The sequence below is a fragment of the Symsagittifera roscoffensis genome, unplaced genomic scaffold (genome assembly GCF_963678635.1).
Source record: "Symsagittifera roscoffensis unplaced genomic scaffold, txSymRosc1.1 SCAFFOLD_90, whole genome shotgun sequence".
Taxonomy (NCBI): Eukaryota; Metazoa; Xenacoelomorpha; order Acoela; family Convolutidae; genus Symsagittifera; species Symsagittifera roscoffensis.
The window spans coordinates 1,766-17,878 of record NW_026971566.1 but is presented as its reverse complement, the minus strand read 5'-3'; the positions used below and the strand labels follow the sequence as shown (position 1 = coordinate 17,878).

The window sequence follows — 16,113 nt, the reverse complement described above, 5'->3', positions numbered from 1 at the left end:
TTCTAGAAAGGAAATGACCTAGTCGGGATTCGAACCGGCGCCAAACCCGCCGGGACGCACCATGTATACGCTTGGCTACTGTCCCTGTATGTATTTACTTTTATATGCATTTATACTCTCGCACATTTACATTTGCGCTGCAACATCCTCCGCCCCTAAAGACGGAAGAACAGGTGCGAGTTTTACGGTCGGTCGTGTCAGCTCGCTCGTAACAGTTTTGATATCGGCGGATCGGGCGCATCCGTCTTTGCCGTAGTGTAGTTTAGCAATACGGGCGAGTGGGTAATGCCCACGTGGGCTGTCGGGTTCGACTACCCAAACCAAGTCGCCGGTTTTCAGTGTGACATCCGAATCATTATGCCACTTTGCTCTCTTGTTGAGAGATGGTACATATTCACGCAGCCAGCGTGACCAAACTGCGTTAGCGTACGATTGTGCTCTGGCGTAACGCTTTTTATGATCAAAGTTTTCTTCGAAACTTAGCGACGGGAAGCTAGCTGCGCTGTGACCGAGAATGAAGTGATTCGGGGTGAGTGCCTCTAGGTCGTGCGGATCGGAACTGACCGGAGTGATCGGTCTTGCGTTAAGTAATTGTTCAACTAGGCAGAGCGTTGTTCCTAGAACTTCCTCAGTTAATCTCCTGCTGCCTAATATGTCGTACAACACTCGCTTAACACTTCTCACTAGCCGCTCCCAGGCGCCACCGTGATGAGGGGCACTGGGCGGGTTAAACTTCCACTTAACGCCTTTGTGGACGAAAACGGCCGGGGCGACTTTGTTCCAATTTTGGACACAGGATAGGAGCTCCTTTTGAGCACCAACAAAATTCGTGCCATTGTCAGAAAGAATGGTTTTGGGGGTACCTCGCCTTGCAATAAATCGCTCTACGCCCATGACGCAGGAACTAGTATCGAGAGATGGAACCAACTCGATGTGAACTGCTCGAGTCGTGAGGCAGGTAAATAGGAAACCCCATCTCTTTTCGGTACTTCGGCGTATTGGCACTTGAAACGGGCCAAAGTAATCAACACCTGTGTTGGAGAAGGGAGGCTGCTTGTAACCCAGTCTTTCAATTGGTAGGTCAGACATAATGGGCACAACTGTTTTTGCTTTGCGCTTACGGCATGTTATGCAAGTATTTTCGATGTTCCCAAGTAACCAGCGCAACTTCAGAACAATGTATTTCAACTGAACGACAGCACGCAGGTAATCCAACCCCTGATGTGCATGTTGAAAGTGCATATGCCTAATCAACATATGAGCAACTCGGTGTCGACCATCCAGTATTATTGGATGTTTGCTATCAAAGTCGGTATCAACAAGACGGCTGATACGTCCAGTTGAACGCAGGATGCCAGCTGGGCCGATGAACGGAGAATATTTAGCAATCCGACTTTTCTTTGTTATCAGTTTATCGGACTGAAGTATTTTCACTTCGGCAGGAAATGATTCGGACTGAGCGAGATAAATGAGTTTCTGCTCGGCAATATCTAACTCGGACGGGTCGGTTATTTCAAGCGTTTTTGTACGGAAGTGTTTATGCGATGGTAGCACACGAAGCATAAACGCTAAAACACGTTTGTACTTTACAATTGAGCTGAATTGATCCCAATTTTTAAACAGACGGATCGACGGCGCTTTCTCAGATGAAGCATCAACAACAAACGTAGATGCAGTCTCAAGGCATGTATCAATGTCACAGAGTGGGCCTTTTAATTGGATCTTTTTGATGACATCAGTGTTCGGCTTGAATGGCCAATCACATGTCCTCAATATACTAGGGCCTCTAACCCAGCTGCTATCCTTGAGGGCTTCCGAAGAAATCCCTCGTGTGCCGGTATCAGCTGGGTTATCGCCACTGAGTACATGATTCCATTGATCAATGGTGGTGGACTCCAAGATTTCACCAGTGCGGTTTCCAACAAACACAGGAAGTTTGTTGCACGAGTTAAGCCACTGGAGAACGGTGGTAGAATCAGTCCACATGAATACATTGCTTACTTTGAAAGTAAGCGCTTTCAAAATCTCTTCTTTGAGTCGAGTCGCAAGCAGAGCAGCCTGAAGCTCTAACTTGGGAATGGAGAGCATCTTCATAGGCGCTACACGGGCTTTCCCAAATACAAAAGCTAACTCGGTCTTTTGCGATTTAGCAAGTCGGGCTCGGAGAAACGATACGGCGCAAAAAACGTCCTGCGAACTGTCACCGAACGTGTGAAGTTCACAGCGGTCGAAAGGTTCGGTAAAGTAGCTACGAGGTATCGCCAGAGTACCTAATAGTGGAAGTCCTGAGTGCCAATCTAGAAATTGCTGTTTAATTTCCTCTGGGAGATCATCATCCCACTTTTGACCACTGATTCTCCATATGTCTTTTAGTAAAAGGCGCGCTTTCACAGTATATGGAGCTACCAGTCCTATTGGATCAAAAACTGAGGAAACAAAACTCAACACGGTGCGTTGAGTAATTGCTTTATCTAGTGGTCGATCAACACCTCTACTTACTACTAGGGTATCTTTTACATGATCCCACCTGAGACCAAGAACATGCGACGATTGGTCTGGACTCTTACAAATATCCTTAACTGACGGGTTGGACTCGCGGTTGTCCGGATTAAGAGCGGTTGTAACTTCGGGTACATTGCTAACAAACTTTGTCAGGTTGAACCCACCTAATTTGAGCATTGCGACTAAGTCTTTACTTAGGCTAAGAGCGTCAGCGGTATTTTCGAACGAGTCAAGATAGTCGTCCATGTAAAACTTCTGGACAACGGCTGAAGCGGCTTCGGGGTATTCAGCTTGATTATCAGAAGCAGTTTTTTGTAGCGCGAAATTCGCACAAGTTGGCGAATCACGAGCGCCAAAAATATGACGGGTGTATTGGTGAACCACCACACTTGAAGTGGGGTCCTCCCGCCACAAAAAACGGAGAGACGGTTGATCTCGCGCAAGTACTCCAACTTGTAAGAACATACCTTCTATGTCCGCTGAGACGGCGTACTTGTGTTGACGGAACCTCAACAGAACAAAAATAAGATTTTGAAGGAGATCCGGGCCAACCAAGAGAGATCTATTTAAGGAAGTGCCATGAAATTTGGATGCTCCATTGAGCACACGGCGCACCTTGCCGGGTTTGTTCGGGTTCAAAACCGGATGGTGTGGAAGATACCACTCACGTTCGGCTCGTGAGCTGGGATCGTGCGGGTTCACGGTTATGACATATCCTTTACTTATATCTTCTCTGATTGTTTCGGTATACTTCTCGCGAAGTAACGGATCTCTATCTAATCTTTTCTCTAACGACTTTAATTGGGCTAATGAAGAATAATAATTGTTAGGCAAGCTAACATCATTATCACTCCACAGCATCGGTACAGTGTAACGCTCACCATCGTGAACGGTTTCAGTTTTTAGGATCGACAAAGCACGCTTGTCTGCGGCGGAACGGGCATCTACTTGCTTGAACGCACCATACGACTCTAACTCATACCAAGTTTTGATTTGGTCGGTCAGAGAAGTATCGTCCGTAACGCAGTTAAAGGAAGAAGAATTTAAGGACGAACGATCAGGAGACGGACCACTAATGACCCAACCTATCGGAAGTCGGACGGCGCACGGTGAGTCAAGTTCATCTCCGAAGACATGTTCGAGGGGTCTTATCGCATGATAGAAGTCCTGTCCTATAACTATCTCAATCTCTTTGTAATTATACGCAGTCGTCTTTAACGGGGCTAGTTGCGGGTATTTGACTTGCAATTCGGAAACGTTTATAACATCGGGTCCTATATACATGTTGTGCTTAACGAAAGCGACAAACGAAAACGAAAATTCACTTTCATTGGGCTTTGCGGAAACTTTCAAGTGAACTCGTTGAGTTTTAGATACCTTGGCTGAGTTAAAACCATCGGTCGTAACATTTACGGGCGTGCCAACTAATTTCAGACGTTCAACGAGTGCCGCGGAAACCCAAGAATGAGTGGAACCGGTGTCACAAAGTGCTAGTGCATTCGAATTTTCCGAACCAGAGGACACATCTACCAACGCAACGGGAAGAATACCTTTTGCAGTTCCCTCACAAGGTTTAACACAAGCTGCGTTGTTTGCAGAAGTAGTGTTTGTATTAGTTTGAGTCGATGGTGATCGGTCGGCCTCTTTGGGCGGGAAAACTTTCTCGGCTCCATGAAGAAGCACATTGTGAGTGCTCTCACAGTCCTGTTTTGGGCATTTTCTTGCCTTTTGGCACTTTCGGAAGGTATGGTTGCCTTGTAAACAAGAAAAACAGAGCTTTTGTTCTGCTACATATTTAGCCCTCTGTGTTGCGTTTTTCTCTTTGAACACGGAACAGTTCCAGAGTGCATGCTGCCCTTTGCATAGCGAGCATGGAGGAAACCTTGTCTTTTCTCTACTTTTCTCATCCTTAGAACTTACCTTAGTGTTACCTGCAAGCACTTTTGTAACTACTTTTTGTTTAACTGGCTGCTCGACTTTGACTAAAGATTTCAATCGCTCATGGCCTTCTGCCTTATTCTTAAGCCAATCGTTGAAGTCTAGCAATGTTAATCGCTGCCAATGTTGTCTAACAGTATGCATGGACCATGCTTCTTTTAGATTTGGAGGAAGCTTACTGACGGCTTGATTTAATAGGTTCACACTTTTCAAGTCGTCATTGAACGACAAAGACCTAAAAACAGCTACGAGCCCAGAAATCACCGCAGAAAAACTTATAACATGGTCAGAGTTGTGCATCTTCAATGCGGGAAAATTCTTCAACTTATCCAAATGTGCACCAACTACAACATGAGGTTGCCCAAACTTTCTCTGGAGAGTTGCTAGAGCATCCTTATACAACACTCCACTGTAGCCGTATTCCGCAATTGCACTCTTGGCTTTGTCTTTAACGTGTGTTTTCAGATATTTGAGTTTTTCATCATCAGTTAGCATAGCCGAATCAACTGTTGCTTGGAACTGCCCGAACCATTCATACCAGTTAAGTGGTTCTCCATCAAACACTTCCAATTTCAACTCCGGTAGACGGTCTTTGCGGCTATGCAGAATGATGTCTGCTAACTCTCTCGCCGAGATGGGTTGTTCGTCGCTATTAGGCACGTAAGACGGGCCCGTAGTGGGCGCAGGATATGTAGGTGGATAACCTTGATGCGCTGTTTCAACAACTGGATGAGTTTGCGGCTGGGTGTAAAACACAGTCCCAAAACTTGCATAAGGAACTACGGTGTTTGGTGGAACAACAGGAGTTGTCACTGAGAAAACGTTTGAGGGCGGTGCGCAGTATTGAGGAACTGGCATCGTTTGCGCAGTCGCGGCAGGTCTCCACAAACTGCTATACGGGTTATAGTGTTCACTTGAGAAACTTGTTGGGTTGTTTGGAACATTTATAGGTTGATGGGATGGCGCTGCAGGCGGCTGATACCCAGTTGAAACGGGGCCGGAATGTGGCTGACTGACCGGAAGCACAGAGGGAATAGGAACGGTTGACGGGACAAATGGTTGAATAATCGGAAGCGAAATGGGAATCGGAACGGTTAATGGAGGAACAAAAGGTTGACTCGCCGGAAGCGAAACTGGATTAGTAACGGTCGACACAGAAGGCGGTGCCACATTAATGGTGGGATTACCAAAGGGCATTGAAGCGGGAATGCTACCACTTGCTTGTGGTATCAGATTGTGATTTTGCGAAACTTCAGCATGAGGTGTTGAAGCTAAGTGTGGAGTAACAAAGTTTGAGCTGGAGGCAACGAACTGTGGTAAACTAGATGGGTTCTCGATTGAGTGCAATGACAGACGCGATTGGACCAAACTTGATCTCTGAGCCTGATTTCGATTCCTATTGTGGCCTCCCGGTTCACTGTATGTGGTTTGACCAGCGTTGACGACGGCACCCCCGCTGACGACGGCACCAACCCCTTGCAAAACATCAGTAGCAATCAAAGTGGAACTCTCGACTACTGGATGACTTTGCTCTGAGCTTGCAACAACTTCGGCCTGCTCTTGCTCAGTGACAACGTTTTCTACCCATTGTTCAGTACGTTGTGGGTCAACATGTGTTACGCTAGCATTTCCTATCTTCTCACTTGCTGCAGAAAGCTCTTCTTCCAACTCGAATTCCTTTAACTCAATTTCAGCCAGTTTCTTGCGGTGTACCTCAGCTAGTTCTTCCAACTCTAAATTACCTTGCTGTTCTTTTATTTTATTTTGCTGCGCTTTCAACTTCAATGACACCTTTGCTTGTCTCTCAAGTTCCTCCTGCTGCTTCTTCAAAACCACCAAATCTCGCCTCTTCTCAGTTGATGTTTTTGACTGCGCGACGGTATAGCGACTGGATTTATGCGAACCTGATTTATGATGTCGACTACTGTACCGCGACACCTTAGAGCGCGCATCTGCTTCATGTGAATCTTGTGGTTGTGTTGTTACGATCGTACTTAACGATTCTGAAACATTGTCAAGCTCTGTTTCCTCAGGTTCAACGTTTAAGCCAGTTTTATATGATGCAGCCTTCTGTAAAACTGTATCGTTTCTTGATGTAACCGTATGAAGCCACATATCCTGCGCTGGTATCAATTTATCAGGATCAACACTTTTAGAAGCTAATTTAATCAATTCCTCATTTATTTCAACTGCAGTCTCTATCAGGCTCTTGCAATTCTGAATCTGAGTGTCAATCTTTGATGAGCGACTCTGACATTCAATGTTCTCAATTATAATCTCATGGCACTTGTACAGTTCATTTTCAAGCTTGGTTCGCTTCGCAAATAACCTTTGAACCCTCTTCTGAAAGTTCTCATCCATGGCTCTAGGGTCTATACTTAACTCAAACTATACTTAACGTTATCGGGCGTTTGCGGGGCGATTCGGAACGGTTTTCGGTGAGTAAAGTTACCAATGGGGCTGGGGATTAAGTAAGTCGGTTGATATCAAACAACACACACGGAGTAAACCTGAGGATGAATAAAACCAACTTAACTTACTTAATATCACCTCCCGACCACTTAGGATGATGTTACGGCCTACGAAATTTGTTGAACGATCGTACGACGGTGCGTCACTACTAATCGGCTAGTAGCTCGACGAATTACCAAGAGGTTTGGGAATTAAGCAAGTCGGTTGAAAACCAACAACACACGCGGAGCAAACCTGAGGATGAAAGACAACAACTTAACTTGCTTAGTTTTACCGTCCCGGACCACTTAGTCAGTCGTTGCGAAACGAATGTTTTGAAAAGCGAACGGATGCAAACAGGTATCAAGTCGTTGTAAACCTTAAGTTTACCAATGGGGTTGGAGAATCAGGCAAATCGGTTAAGTTCCAACAACACACGCGGAAAAAACCTGAGGATGAAAAAACTCAACTTATTTGCCTGATATTTCGCTACCAGACCACTTACCATAAGGTTGGTGTCATGTTACAGCACAGTTTCGCAGAATTATGGGGACGTTTTGACGATTTTTTTGGAAATTTCTTAGTTTTTTCCCAAAATTTTTCGGAAAATTTTGGTCAGCAGGTTCGACTCGCAAACCAATCCAAAAAACTAGTCTAGTACCCCTTGTCTATGATCCGATGTTTTGGATTTTCAATCCGTTCACAATTACCCAAAAATTTGTGGTATCGGGAAAAAATACCACTTGTAGCTTGCTTTGAGTTGGGATATACAATAAGACACCGTATGTAATTTTATTGCACAATTTGAGTTTTAAAAGTTTTGGAAACTTCTTACAGTTTGGAGATTGGGCGGTCACCGGTTTCGGGTTGTCAAATTTTCTTTGTTTTTTGGTCAGCCGCAGAGAAATTGTCCAGCAATCACTTTTCAAACTCACACAAAACGTCTGCAGTTGACCCCTTGTCTGATGATATGGATAGTTGTTTAGCCCAAGATGACGCAGATAAGGAGGGTGAAGGTCAGAGGTCAAAGTTCAACGCAGTGATTGGACATATTATTAAGTTGCTGCCAAAAGAGAAGTTAAACGAGGCGTTCATTGAGAAAATGTGTTTGAGGTTCCGAGTTGTCAATGACTCGAGAGTGCAAATGTCACCACATTGGTTACGTTCTCTCACTCTTGCACTACTGGGACCGCGGCTTCCAAAAGCTGCAAGACCGGGGCTTCCCAACTACGCACCCTGTCTACGTCACGACGAAGGTCCCTTGTAGAGATTCGTGAATAACTTCGTGAATAACTTCGGACTTCGTGTCCCTTGTGTCCCTCGTTGAAGCTCGTGTCGGCAACTTATCAACAATCAGGGCACTAACGGTCCCTTGTGGGGCGCCAAAATGTGCGCGTCAATCTCCAAGATTATAAAAAAAACGGTTTTTAAACACTTTAATTAATGAGTATTTTCTCGGCAAAATAACTCCGGAAATATAACGGAAATTTGAAAATATAACGATAATTTTATAATGTTTAACAAGCTTTATCATCGGTAACATCGGCCACAATAAACTGCATAACTCAAAGCAAGCTGCAAAAATGGCCAGTATTTGTCCTTGAGACAAATTGCTCTTTTTAAAGGTCAGCCTTAACCAAGGCTGAACCAAATTAGAGCGAAAAGACGGTTAAAATGGGTTTTGGGGGGACCGAACCTGGTTACGGAGCATCCCATCAAGTTCGGTGCACATTCGAGTTCTAGAAAGGAAATGACCTAGTCGGGATTCGAACCGGCGCCAAAACCGCCGGGACGCACCATGTATACGCTTGGCTACTGTCCCTGTATGTATTTACTTTTATATGCATTTATACTCTCGCACATTTACATTTGCGCTGCAACATTCATTGTCAATAATTTTCCTGCAAAATTTGGACACTGCCAATTTTAATGAATTTTTTTACAGGCTTGCTCCTTAAATGATTGAAATTTTTTTGCTTTCCGTCAGTGCCAATGATTTTATGATTAAAGTTTTGTTTGCCTCCTTCTTTTCAAAAGACGTATAAGTTATTAGCACCGCTTTTTAATTTTCATTAGAACTCTTCGACTGCTTTTGATGATTATTGATAGTTTAATAGTTTGAGTATTGTTAAATATCAGCAGATGAAAACATTGATTTTACGTCTTAAAACAGATTTTAAGCGACAAAACATTGAGAATAAAAGGTATTTCGAGTTTAATTGTTTTCCGAGTGAAAAAAAAACGTATAAAGCTCTTGGTAGAAAGCAATGTACAATGGCAAGAATTATTTAGGCAAAACCACGGATAATCATTCTTTCAGAAGATAAAATACTGTGTGCTGCTTTACATACCTGTCCGTTGATGTGTAGTGATTTGCTGCATCATCGTTGCCTTCTGTTCCATTTTTCCTGAAACTTCAGCAATGTTTTCGTTGCTCAGGGTCAACAGTGTTTCTCATACCCGGCCAGACCACTAGGTTTAGATGCCGTTCGTTATAATTAGTTTCAAAATCAAAGCATCACACTTTGCATATTTCAAGTCTTGTTTAGTAAACGGACATAGAAACATCAAGCAATGTGAAATGCCGGTATGGGATATCCAATTTTTTCTTAATTGCCAATTTACATTTGGTCACTACCTGAACGAGACAAATTTGTTAACATTGAATTGATAATGGATTCACTTTTCTCATGATTGAGGGAACGGAATATGAAAAAAACTGTAGGCAATCAAAGTTGTTCGAGGTTCTTTTCGGAAGATAATTTTTGCATGAAACCGAAATCGAAAATAGCAGAAGATTAATTTTAACAGTACAGCCAAAATTTGCGGTACAAATTGGGCAGATACCAAACAAACTTTTTGTTTTGTTTTTCAATGTTTTAAAATCAGCATCTTTTAGGTATTAAATCTTTTGAATAAGTTGAGACTTTTGAATACTAAACTTCTGATTGGCTGAAAATAAATTTACATTATTCGGTCTATTAACTAGATCCAGTTTTTCTTCCTGTTTTAAGCAAACGAGGTAGGATAGCTCTCAAAAAGTAAGTCGCAAACTCAAATGCAAAAAGCTGAAATTTGGTCGCCTTAGAAAGATCGCTTTAAGCAAGAAAACAAATTCTTCTGACATTTCACTTGGTTTTCAGTTGCTGATACCTGACAATTCTTATAGAAATGAATATTTCAACAACACTGCTCGTATCAGGGCAGCACCTTGAATGCTTCGTCTGTCCTTTCAGGTCTACGGAGTAGTGTTTGCTTTAGAATAATTAGATGAAATTTTCAAAAACCAAGTAATTTTTTTTTCTAAATTCATCTCTCAACACGATATGTAAAGCAAAAAGTAATACATTTAACATTTGGCAAAGTGTTAAAGAGATCAAATGGCCGGCATCAACTCAACTTGGAAAAATTTTTATGTCGGATTACATATCCGCATACGCGTTTGCGTTATTAACTTACAATACATCGCGCGTTAATCACCACCAAATTGGCCAAATTGGCAATGTTTAAACCCCCTAATTTTTCAAAAAAAGGATGCAAGTGAAATTGATTTTCATTTGAAGTTTGGGCCCAGGACAACAATACTTTTCGGTTGATATAAGGATTTCCGTTGAAATGGCTAGTTGAAAAATTGACATTTGTCTGGAAAAAAGCTGAAAATTTACAAAAATAATAGAGATTATATCAACTTCTTCCAAGACCTGCCTTTCGTATTTATTCTACAACGAAATCTACAGTAAAGAAAGTTTTGATTTAGGGGGACAAAATAATGGTTTTCAAAATCATTTTTGATGGCAAATTAAAGTGATCAAATTAACCAAACAAAAACTTATTCAAAACTTGATATTAATATTCACTTAGTTAATTAACAGTAAAAATACGTATTCCTTTCGAAAAGTGCATTTTACGCGTTTGTTTGAAATAGATTTTTTAAACGAAACCATTTTTTTTCAAAATTACGACGTGACTAGGGGGGTTTACAGTAGGTCACTTAGGGAGGGGAGATTCTACGGTCGATCCAAAACGTTTTTTCAAAGTGTTTCCTTTTAGTGATTGAATTGAGCCCGGAAAAGTTTAATTATTTTATTGATATCTTCATGATAAATAAACGTTTTTTTTACCGAAGAAAAATTAAAGGAGACAAAAAGCATCGATGGAACATAAAACTGGAAAATTTTGGAAATTTTATTGCTGTTATGATGGCGGAACGCTGAATGCTACAAACAAAAACTGTGCTATAAGAAAAAAAAACAACATTTTAATTAGCAAGTTAGATCATTAAACTTCTCCAAGTTTGAAGCAGCTGCAATCTTCCAGAAGATTTTGAATATGAAATACCACAGATGGCATATGCTTTCAGCTAGGACTAGAGATATCAAGCCGCTAAGATTAAATTCCAAGGAGACCTGAAGCCCCAAATTTTAGTTTTTTTTTTAAGCTCAAGGAAAATGTCGATGAAGCAAGTTTATTTCAGTAAATTTTTTGTGACCGTTGTCCGAATTTAGTGGATTACAATAGCTATTTGTTGTATTTGATCAGAAGTGTTTACAGATCCTAAAAACAAAAACCAAAATTTGAAATCTTCGTAATAAATTGTATTACTTCTTAAAATTTTGAAACCTGTATTTCTTTCTTTTAAAAAAAGGAGATTTATAGCATGAAATATGCACAGAATTTAAAATTTTTTGTGTTTTGATTTTAAAAAAATGGTTTCACTTGTTGCCATTTGTGTTTTAATTGCTTAGCCTGAAACTCCTTTTTTCTCAACTTGTAAACCCAACACCCATTCAATTGGTAAAGATATTCCTTTGGTTTTGAAAACCTAATTTATACTAGATGTTCTATCAAAAAAGTCTTTTTCAAAATGAAGCACTAATACATCTGACGATGACGTGGACAGGAGACTTTTTCCGAGCAGCCATTTTTATAGATCATTTTTTTGTTAATTTTTTCAAATACACTTTTTCTTCTATCCCTTGATTTTTGCAGTTTTACTTTCATCAATTTGGCAATTTTATACTCAGTAAAGTGGGCTACAAAAAAGTGTTTTTCTAAACGTTTATTTTCGATATACGTATATTTTATAAGTGCTAATTTGTTCTGATTCTTGGAGACATTGGCCGAATATTTAAATCAGAATATACGTTTTGTTTTGGATCAATTTCTAGTTTTTGTCTAGACTTTTTTGGCAAAAAAGCCAACTTAAATGGGCCCTTTTTCCCAAAAGAAATCCATTAGTTAGTTGGAATATTTAAATAGCAGAATATTTATGCAGGTTGTTTTTTAGTTCATTTTCCACTCTAGTTTTTATGTAAGCCTTCTGCCAAAAAAACATGGAACTAAATACGGATGATCTGAGCTTAATTTCTGGAAATTACTGGTGTTTGAAAATCAAACAATTTTGACCAAATCAAAAAAACCTCATTGATTTCCAAGTATTCATTGGTGCACAGCAATTTCGGTTATTTAATCTGTTTCCGAAGTTATTCTTAATTGAGTTCAGACATGATAATTGATCCAAATAAAATTTAAAAAATTCTAAAAAGATTCCTTGGCTTTTTACATGGGGCAGTGGAAGAATAGCCAACTTTGAAAATAAAAAAATTCAGTTTTTTATCATTGTTAATCACCCGCTAGGAAACTCGGGACTTTCAGGGTCTCGCCCTGATACGAGCAAACTTTTGTGAATCAGAATGTTTTGTGTAATCAAAATTCGTGCAAGTATATTCTAATTTTGTTTTGGGTTGTTTACAGACAATGACACACTTTTTTAAAATAAAACCAACAAAGAACCAGTGATCTAAATAATTTTGGTTGAAAAAAGATGCTTGAAAAAATAGATAAGCTGTGATTGAAAAATGGCGCTAAAGTAGGTGGAAATTAGGTAGATCCAGTTACAGTTCTGCTACTATTCTCTGACGCTATACCTCAAAAAACACCTGGCAGTTCAAATGATCGAAACCGTTGAAGAGCTGAAGATTGAGCGTGACCTGTTGCAGTATCAGGAAGTGCATAAAAACGCCAATTAGTCCCAACTGATATATCCCAATAAAAACACTTTTGTTATTCTGGCCTTTTTTATAACTCGAATAAAAACAGGAAACTGGATCGGCCTAATTCAAGAGAATCAGTAAACGGCGAATTTTAGTAATTTATATTGCACGGAATTAGCAACAACATTACGCATATAAAGTTAAAAGTAGGTGAGAATCGAACCCACGCCGAACTCCCCGGAACTCACTATGTTTACGCTGGGCTATAAATACTGATTTTATACTGAGCAACTAAACTGATTTTATACTATACTTTCAACTTAAATGCTATATTGCATTAACATTTGTTGCAATTTGAAAAATAACTAGAAAAGGTTCGGCTAGAAATAACTAGAAAAATTTATGTTCTGTCAGGTTCGGCTCAAACAGGATTCTCAATTGAAACCACTTAGGTGCGAATCGAACCCACGGCGAACTCCCCAGAACACACTATTTATACGCTGGGCTATATACTGATTTTATACTAAGCAACTATACTGATTTTAAACTATACTTTCAACTTCAATGCTATATTGCATTAACATTTGTTGCAATTTGAAAAAATAACTAGAAAAAATAATTCTATGAATGACAACATACCAAATGGAATAAAATGAATTTAAAAGAAATCAAAAGTCATAAGCTGCGAAAAATCGAATTTGAGCGTGAAATAATTTCAAATTTTCCCAAAAAATTAATCACGACCTTTTTAAGAGTATGATTTACGTTCGTTGACTCCTAATAAGCAGAAATCGAAGTCCCGTATTGGAAAAAAAAAATTACGACCGACTTTTTAGAAAAAATGAGAAACAAAACAACATACTCATTGTATAGCTGCACGAATTGTACGGCAATTGCACGATATATCTGTGGTTTTGTGAAACAGACATTTAGACAAAAGGAATATCTAACGATTCCTATTGGGTAAAAAATTTTCATCATTCTGTCGCTATATCATGAAAACAACTTCGTGTTTCTTTAGGATGGCGACGCAGATTAGAGGTAAAATTGTAAGTTTGCCGCTTTTTTAAATTTTTGATTCACAGTTTTCTGAAACTTAGCAAAAGTATCTTTTAAAAGGAACTTTTTTCAAGTTCATGTTTTGAACAAAATTCTGACCAACTGCTAATATTATTTTCTCAATATAATATAGCTGAAATTGGTAGTCTTTAATCAAAATTTTTTAAAATGCTTAAAGACCTCCGAGACTATATACAACAAAAAAAGGCAATAATACTTTGCAATGATATCAATCCTTGACTTTTTGAATTTAGCTGGAATTTTGTGACACATTTATACATACAATGATGTGGTCTTCTTGTAAATGACTGCAGCAGCCGCTGACGCTAGCAGGAGGATCACTAGCAGAACAGGAACCATAATGATGACAAGTAGCAAAGTGTTGCTGCTGCTGTTGAACGCCACTAAAGTAAAAAATACCTCTTGGTGTCGCAAAAAAAGAAAAGATAACCTACACAAAATATGAGCCAACCAAATGTTGTTTTCAGAATTTTTGTTAATTTTGTTTCGGACACTGGGCCCCACGCCAGGGGGCGTTTAAGAAGGTGCATTTGATATGGTTTTGACCAGGGCTTAAACACTGCGCTTATTGCGCATAGAAAAAAATTGAAGCTTCAATGGTTCATATTGGTGGGTTGCAAACATAAGTTCCAAAAATAGGAACTTATATCTTAATTAACCTAAGACTAAAGTAAAATTTAGGGTTGAAGGCAAACCTTTCCGTCCATAATCAAGAGATAATAAGATCTGAAAACAAGAAATATTTTTACAATTAATATTTTTCCAGACTGCGACAACTGCGATAGCCAAGTGAAAAATCAGAATCAAAAGCTGCTGAAAAATTATTATTTGTTCAAGTGTTGTTGATTGAAAACTCTTTAAAAGCAATAGACGAGTTGGAGTTTCCTTTAATTTTCACTTCCAGGTTAAGTTCATAATTTTAGCTGAAATAAAAAAAAACTGTTAATAAATGGATAAAACCGAAAAAAAAAGAATTTTTTTACCAGAATTAGTGCTCCTAAAACTGTTTTTAATCAAAACTCACTGCTTTAGAGCAATATTAACCAAAGCCCTCAAAATATATAATCCCTCAAAATATATAATCTCTCAAAATATATAATCCCTCAAAATATATAATCTCTCAAAATATATAATCCCTCAAAATATATTGAGGCAATTATCTATTAGATATATTAGATAATTTTGGTTCTATTTAAGGGCGAAAGGCGTGAGGTTGGTTGGGAGTTATAGGTGGTTAATAGCTGCAAGTTGATAAACACTAACTGGTTTCCATTTGATCAGTAGTTGACACCGGTAGCAGTTTGTCATAAATGTAGATGGAAATAATTACAATGTAGCGCTGGGCTCTTTCCAGCCCCTCAATTGTCACCTGACATTGCATCGGTTCCTCAGTAATTATGTTTTTAGTGCAGTGCTTTCCGAGTTTTTCTCCTTCGATAGCCATCATGTCTGCTTGGTCCCTTGGCGATGCCTGAGTTTGGACAGCTAATAGAGCCTTATAGACAAAACATCTCAGCACCTATGGGGTTTGAAATTGTACCCCTTAATTAAGGCTTCACTTGACCATACCTATCTGGATTTTTGATTTCCTTGCTACCAAAATGATGTAAAGTAGCAATTGCCTAACAAACAGTCTCTTTTTTGAAAACAACCCATTTTTGTTCCGACTTTCCTAAAGAAAGTAACGGAATTTTCGTGCTCGGGGTGGGTTTTTTTTTCTTCAGACAAATTTCGAATTTTTAACTAGCCATTTTGACGGAGTTTTTTCATATCATTTGAAAGCTATTGTTGTCCTAAGCTTGAATTTGAAAAGATATTTCTCCTGTGATAATTTTTTGTGAAGTTTGAGAGGTTTAAAAGTTTGCCTTTTTGGCCAATTTGGAACAATTAACGCGAGAAATATTTCACGCTAATAACGCGTAAGCGAGATTTATTCCGTCTTAGAATTGGTTCCAATTTCGTTCAATCAAGGAAGTTTATATGCCATAATTAATTTGTTAATAGGAGCAAAATCTATGATTTTGTATTTAATATGACGTGTGGGGGATGTTTCCACAAAAAAATCTCAATTTTTTTTTTATTTTAGTTTTTTTTGCCTTTAAATTTTTCATGTTTTTACTGCTCCATAGATCTTAAAAGGCATTCGGAA

The 16,113-nt window shown here is 39.4% G+C and overlaps 1 protein-coding gene across 1 annotated transcript; it reads right to left on the bottom strand.

The window, feature by feature from the left end:
* Positions 1-9,199: 9,199 nt before the first annotated feature.
* Positions 9,200-15,697, bottom strand: LOC134856509 (uncharacterized). The gene is made up of 3 exons (XM_063872778.1): positions 15,228-15,697; positions 14,227-14,347; positions 9,200-9,299 (listed from the first exon to the last, which is right to left on the bottom strand). Exons 1-3 carry the CDS (start codon positions 15,409-15,411, stop codon positions 9,200-9,202), a joined length of 405 nt encoding a protein of 134 aa, XP_063728848.1. The 5' UTR covers positions 15,412-15,697.
* Positions 15,698-16,113: the final 416 nt, after the last annotated feature.

Coding starts and splice junctions, on each gene's coding strand:
- LOC134856509 (XM_063872778.1), bottom strand. CDS start 15,411: ATGATGGCTATCGAAGGAGAAAAACTCGGAAAGCACTGCACTAAAAAC. Junction 14,348..15,227: donor TACTGATCAAATGGAAACCA/GTTAGTGTTTAT, acceptor TTTTTACTTTAG/TGGCGTTCAACAGCAGCAGC. Junction 9,300..14,226: donor TACAAGAAGACCACATCATT/GTATGTATAAAT, acceptor CTGAAGTTTCAG/GAAAAATGGAACAGAAGGCA.